The sequence below is a fragment of the Spinacia oleracea genome, chromosome 5, assembly GCF_020520425.1.
Source record: "Spinacia oleracea cultivar Varoflay chromosome 5, BTI_SOV_V1, whole genome shotgun sequence".
Taxonomy (NCBI): domain Eukaryota; kingdom Viridiplantae; phylum Streptophyta; class Magnoliopsida; order Caryophyllales; family Amaranthaceae; genus Spinacia; species Spinacia oleracea.
In genome coordinates, this window is record NC_079491.1 from 51,061,302 (window position 1) to 51,067,688 (window position 6,387).

The window sequence follows — 6,387 nt, forward strand, 5'->3', positions numbered from 1 at the left end:
TACTACTACCAAAGAGATGTTTATATAACCACCTTTCTCAGCTATTAGTCACAAATTAGCATATATCTACCATTAATACATGCATTGTTTCATAGCTGAGAAACTTCCTAGTTAGCCTTGGGGGTATGAGTCTAATTGGCCCTCTTGTAAAGAAAGGGTAGAAGTGATTTTAGGGACTAAACTCAAATCTGAATTCAATTGCTTGAATGCGAGCTCTGCCGTACTGCAGCAGCTACTCCAGAGGTCAGAATACACTCAGGAATGCCACTGGCTAGGGGCAGTACATGTCAAAGATGTGGCAAGAGCTCAAATCTTGCTGTACATAGTACAGAGTATGCAGCAGCTACAGTAAATGAGTTGCATGTTTTGACTTGCTATATGGGGTTCAAGCTGTAACTTTTTTTGATGGTGGTTTCATATTCAGTGGCTGTGCAATGGTTTGTCCTTTTGTAGTGTTTCCTGAATTCATTTTTCTCAATTTTCTGATCTCTTTCCTGATTGTTTGCTTGAATTCTTTTGATGATCAAATTTCAAGTGTTCCCCGTCGTACCACCTATTTTTACTACTGTTCTATTTCTCCCTTACAATCTTACAACTTTAATCTTAAATTTCTCTCATAAAGGCAGAATTGAAGGACAAACTAGATAGCATATATGATGTGAAAGATCCAAATTCTATCTTTGTCTTCAAGTTCCGTACTCACTTTGGAGGAGGTAAATCTATTGAATTCGGTTTGATTTATGATTCTGTTGATAACGCAAAGAAGTTTGAACCAAAGTACAGCCTGATAAGGGTAAGTATGTTGTTCCATTTGTGATATTTATATTTGTAATTCCGTTTGTGATCTTTATATTATAATTCCATTTGTGGTGGCAGTAAATGAGTTGCCTATTTTGACTTGCTGAGTGATATACTCCCCTAAACATCTTTGTGCTCCTATTTTTTCTTGGTGCAGAATGGATTGGCTACCAAGATTGAGAAGTCCAGAAAACAAATGAAAGAAAGGAAGAACATAGCTAAGAAGATCAGTGATGTTAAGAAGGTAGGAGAATGGACTTGCATTGTTGTTTTGGCTGATGGTTGTGTTTGTCTAACAATATCAGCCAACGATATCAAATGTGGCTGATAGATACTTTTAACTCTTTATTATTAAAGTCTTGTAAATTCTTGGCTTCTAAATTTCTCTATTTTATGTTTTGTTAACTTTGTCACATTTATTTCTCTGGCAGACCAAGGCTGCTGAAGCTGGAAAGAAGAAATGAGGAACTGGTGCTTCCATACCTCCTAACCACAAATTCTATATTATGAAAAGATACACTATATGCATACCAAATCTAGAGTAATGACCTTTCCTCATGCCCTCATTCATACGATGAGCACGGGCCTCGACTTAATCTTGGTAGGCTTCCCAGTGACGAAACCATCCTTAACCAAATTAAGAATATTCTGGCCTAAACAATTCAAACAAACAAAAAACTCCAACCAGCTAACTCGATCATATAGTAAATAAAACACCATTCACATGGCATATACATCAACAAAATCATCAGACATGAAATCAAGAGAATATCAACTTTCTTATTTGAATAACAACGGGGTTCATGAATCTACCACAGGATCAAAATTATTAGGATGCACGCAATTAACTGTATAATTGCATCAGAAGGCTGAATATATACCTGATGCAGACATAATCCTTCTTCCCTTCCAATTTGAATAAATTAAATAAGTAAAAATCCCAAATAGCAACGAAACAAGCATTTAATTAACTAATCCAATTTTCAACCAGCAACACTTCAAAAAATTGGTATAAATTAAGAAAAAAACCATGGAATTTACCGGAATTACATTGATGCAAGAAATTGACGGCGAGATCTGAAATCGAACTTCTATACATTGATCCAATGGGCTAAATCAACCCCTATATCCAGTTTCATAGGACAAAATCCTTGCAAGTAGAAAAGAGATGAAATCATGGTAGTTCCAATTCACTCATGCTCGCCGCTTTTCTCATCTTTGGTTTCTACCCTGACTCGAACTGAATCGAAAACTGGTTCGTCGAAATCAACTGCATCTTTGGTGAGAAAGAAATATGAATTTAAGAATCGAAAAACTTTAGGCGAGTTAAAATTAGGGTTTCGGACTTCTATGTTGGAGGTGAGTGAAACTTGAACTGATGTTCACAAATTGAAAGCGGCGCTGAAGAGTGAAGAGCGCATAAATAAGGTAGATATAACGACAGACAATTTCCTTTGAATATTTTAACTTTATTTTTTTTCTATAATAATAACGACAAGCTTCAGTTAGTCATCGCAGTAGAGTAGCGCGCTACTGCTTATAACGACGGAATGTTGATTACTTCGTTAATATGTTGTCGTTAAATCTACAATTTCTAGTAGTGTACTTTTGTCCCCATTCCCGAAAGGGAAGGGTTCGATGATGAAAGCATAAATCTCCACTTGAAAACGCATCTCCTATAAAATAACGAATCTCAATTCCCCTTTTCATTTCACCCGAAACCTGATATTTATAGAAAACTGCTATTTATGGAAACCTGCTAAAAATAGTAATTGCCGTAAAGGGTAGCTTCTAAAAGTGGCAAGTCATAAAAGATAGAAACCTGTCAGAATTAGGTGTTGCACTCCAACATAAATCCTAAATGAGATAGAAAACTGTGAGAATCCTATTCCTAATATGATTCGGAAATAAGAGTTACGTATTAATTAAAATCCTAACGAGCCTAGAGTTCGTAACGGGCCCAGACGCATTCCATCATGAAATTGATACGCACTAAAAGACTCGATTAAGTCTCAAACTCTACGGATTTCAGGAATCCGAATCTGACTAAGAAAACAGCCCAGACCCTATTTTCAACGCCTGGCTCTAGGCGCCGAAATCTTCGGCGCCCAAGCCTGGGCGCTGAAAATACCTGGGTACGTGTTTTTTCCCAATTCTTTGTGGATTAGAACTCTGTCATTCTATCTTTCCACGAACTCTCCCCTATAAATACATCCCCAAATTCGACGTGAAAAGGACACAACACGCAATTCATATTCCGAGTATTCACTCCAACCCTTAGCCTAAGCCTCACGCTGCGAAATCGTTCACGCGTTCTGTCGCAATCGCTCCATAAATCGAACAGAACGTATCCTGTCCCATAATTGAGATTTGTTAAATAAAAAGGAGAAATAGCAAAGTCAAAGTGGTTAGTTTTCTGAGAACCGTGACGCACCTCTCAAGGGTGCGTCGTAATGTGCCCCTTCTCGATGATTTAATTGCTTTCCTCGCCCTTTTTATGAACTGTTAAACTAACTAAATCTGATTGTTCTATCACGCCTAACAAATATAATATTTTTGGGAAATTGGATTATCATGCTAGGTCCCTTAATACTATTTAAATCAGATAATCACGATCGATCTAGTATTATATGTTGCATATTGCTAAAATCAACTCAGATTAGTTTAATAGTTAACGCATGTCCCTTTAATTATTTATGCTGAGCTATTAAGGATATCCTGCCTCTGGAGTTATCGACGAGCGAAGTACTCCTCTCGGTAGTTACAGTCCCCCGAACCCTCAATCTCTACCTTGCGGGTGTATGTTGAGAGATCCCCACACCAGGGATCACAAGGGAACCTTCGGCCGTCGTGGTCAAACATAAATGCACTCCCTTTATGTCACGATAACCGGGTTTTGTCAGTTTTTCTCATTCTCGTTAAAAACTGAATGGCGACTCCTATATTACTAGTCAATTGGGTGTATACTCACAGGAAATCCAATTACACTTGATTGAATAAAAAGAATCGTCACACCCACGAGGGACGAGGTCACGCATTAGCCTCGTGCTTTTTCGACCCCCCTCACACGAGGAAAGCAATTAAACCATGGAAAAGGGACACATTACGACGCACCCTTGAGAGGTGCGTCACGGTTCTCAGAAAACTAACCACTTTGACTTTGCTATTTCTCCTTTTTATTTAACGAATCTCAAATTATGGGACAGGATACGTTCTGTTCGATTTATGGATCGATTGTGACAGAACGCGTGAACAATTTCGCACCGAGAGGCTTAGGCTAAGGGTTGGAGTCAATACTCAAAATATGAATTGTGTGTTCTTATTTGACGTCGAATTTGGGCTATATTTATAGAAAAGAGTTTGTGGAAAGATAGAATTGCAGAGCTCTAATCCACAAAGAATTAGGAAAAAACACGTACCCAGGTATTTTCAGCGCCCAGGCCTCGTGTGAGGGGGTTCGAAAAAGCGCGAGGCTAATGGGTGACCTGTCCCTCGTGGGTGTGACGATTCTTTTTCTTCAATCAAGTGTAATTGGATTTCCTGTGAGTATACACTCAATTGATTAGTAATATAGGAGTCGCCATTCAGTTTTTAACGACAATGAGAAAAACTGACAAAACCCGGTTATCGTGACATAAAGGGAGTGCAATTATGTTTGACCACGACGGCCGTAGGTTCCCTTGTGATCCCTGGTGTGGGGATCTCTCAATATACACCCGCAAGGTAGAGTTTGAGGGTTCGGGGGACTGTAACTACCGAGAGGAGTAATTCGCTCGTCGATAACTCCAGAGGCAGGATATCCTTACTAGCTCAGCATAAATAATTGAAGGGACATGCGTTAACTATTAAACTAATCTGAGTTGATTTTAGCAATATGCAACATATAATACTAATTCGATCGTGATTATCTGATTTAAATAACATTAAGGGACCTAGCATGATAATCCGATTTCCCCAAAAATATTATATTTATTAGGCGTGATAGAACAATCATATTAGGTTAGTTTAACAGTTCATAAAAAGGGCGAGGAAAGCAGTTAAATCATCAAAAAGGGACACATTACGACGCACCCTTGAGAGGTGCGTCAGGGTTCTCAGAAAACTAACCACTTTGACTTTGCTATTTCTCCTTTTTATTTAACGAATCTCGATTATGGGACAGGATACGTTCTGTTCGATTTATGGATCGATTGCGACCAGAACGCGTGAACAGTTTCGCAGCGAGAGGCTTAAGCTAAGGGGTTTTGAGTCAATACTCAGAGTATATTATGTGTTGTTGTGTGTTATTTCACGTCGAAACTAGGGGCCTATTTACAGGGAAGAGTTCGTGGAAAGATAGAATTGCAGAGTTCTAATCCGCAAAGAATTAGGAAAAGAGACGTACCCAGGTACTTTCAGCGCCCAGAGCCAGGCGTTGAAAATAGGGTCTGGGCAGTTTTTGTTTAGTAATATTCGGATTCTAAAATCCGTAGAGTTTGAGATTAATTTGAGTCTTTTAGCGCGTATCAATTTGTGACGGAATGCGTCTGGGCCCGTTACGAACTCTAGGCTCGTTAGGATTTAAATTAATACGTAACTCTTATTTCCGAATCCTATTAGGAATAGGATTCTCGCGGTTTTCTATCTCATTTAGGATTTATGTTGGAATGCAACACCTAATTCTGACAGGTTTCTATCTTTTATGATTTGCCACTTTTAGAAGCTACCTTTTACGGCAGTTACTATTTTTAGCAGGTTTCCATAAATAGCAGGTTTCGGGTAAAATGAAATGGGGAATCGAGATTCGTTTATTTTATAGGAGATGCGTTGTCAAGTGGAGTTTTTATGCTTTCATCATCGAACATTTCCCTTGCGGGAATGGGGACAAAAGTAGGTGTCTACAGTTAGCCCCCACTTTGACTGAGTCTTGGAGTAAGACGATGGTCAAAGTATTAGACGGAGTGCGTCACACAAGCCATGGTGTATGTGACCTGTTTTACGAGGGTCCCACGAGCCCCCGAGTGATAACATTTGACTTAAGGGTCATCACTTGAAGTGTCGACATATCCCTCACGCGTCATTGGGATTTGTCAACTGATAGTATAGAAACTTCCTCACTTTGTCATTGGAAGGATCTAAAGGTGCGTAGAAAACTCCCTCACTTTGTCATTGGGAGTAACTACAGATGTTTTCGAAATTAAAGCTGTAAAGTGTAATTGGGCCTGGCCAAGCCCAATCACGAGGTAAAACATTTTTAAAGATTCTCATTTTCAGGGCTGGCTAAACGAGAAAACCCCCTTGTTTTTATAGGATGTAAAACGAAGGAAAATCCAGTACCCTTGTTTTTATAGGAAGTAAAACGAAGGAAAATCCAGTAAAAGTTATCGCTGCAGCGACTAAGGACCTGCGATGTTAGTGACGCAGACCCCGCCCGCTGAAGGTGGGCGAGCCTGTCCTCTGAGGGGGACCCCCCGTCCGATAGAAGTGGACGAATCTGTTTGATGTTTTTGAAAATAAGGACCTACGCGGTTTGTGACGTAGACCCCGCCCACTGAAGGTGGCGAACCTTGTCCGCTGAGGGTGGACACCCCGTCCGATAGAAGTGGACGA

General features: G+C 39.6%; 1 protein-coding gene across 1 annotated transcript; it reads left to right on the forward strand.

Moving 5' to 3' along the window:
- Positions 1–261: 261 nt before the first annotated feature.
- LOC110795859 (40S ribosomal protein S24-1-like) lies at positions 262–1,262 on the forward strand. The gene is made up of 4 exons (XM_056829637.1): positions 262–392; positions 610–793; positions 956–1,042; positions 1,230–1,262. The coding sequence occupies exons 1-4, from the start codon at positions 262–264 to the stop codon at positions 1,260–1,262; spliced, it is 435 nt and encodes a 144-aa protein (XP_056685615.1).
- The last annotated feature ends 5,125 nt before the right edge of the window (positions 1,263–6,387 follow it).

What these genes read in the sequence shown, in the direction of transcription:
- LOC110795859 (XM_056829637.1), top strand. Translation starts at nt 262, where the DNA reads ATGCCACTGGCTAGGGGCAGTACATGTCAAAGATGTGGCAAGAGCTCA. An exon ending in TGCTATATGGGGTTCAAGCT is followed by an intron (nt 393 to 609) that starts GTAACTTTTTTT and finishes TTAATCTTAAAT; the next exon opens with TTCTCTCATAAAGGCAGAAT. An exon ending in AGATCAGTGATGTTAAGAAG is followed by an intron (nt 1,043 to 1,229) that starts GTAGGAGAATGG and finishes TTTCTCTGGCAG; the next exon opens with ACCAAGGCTGCTGAAGCTGG.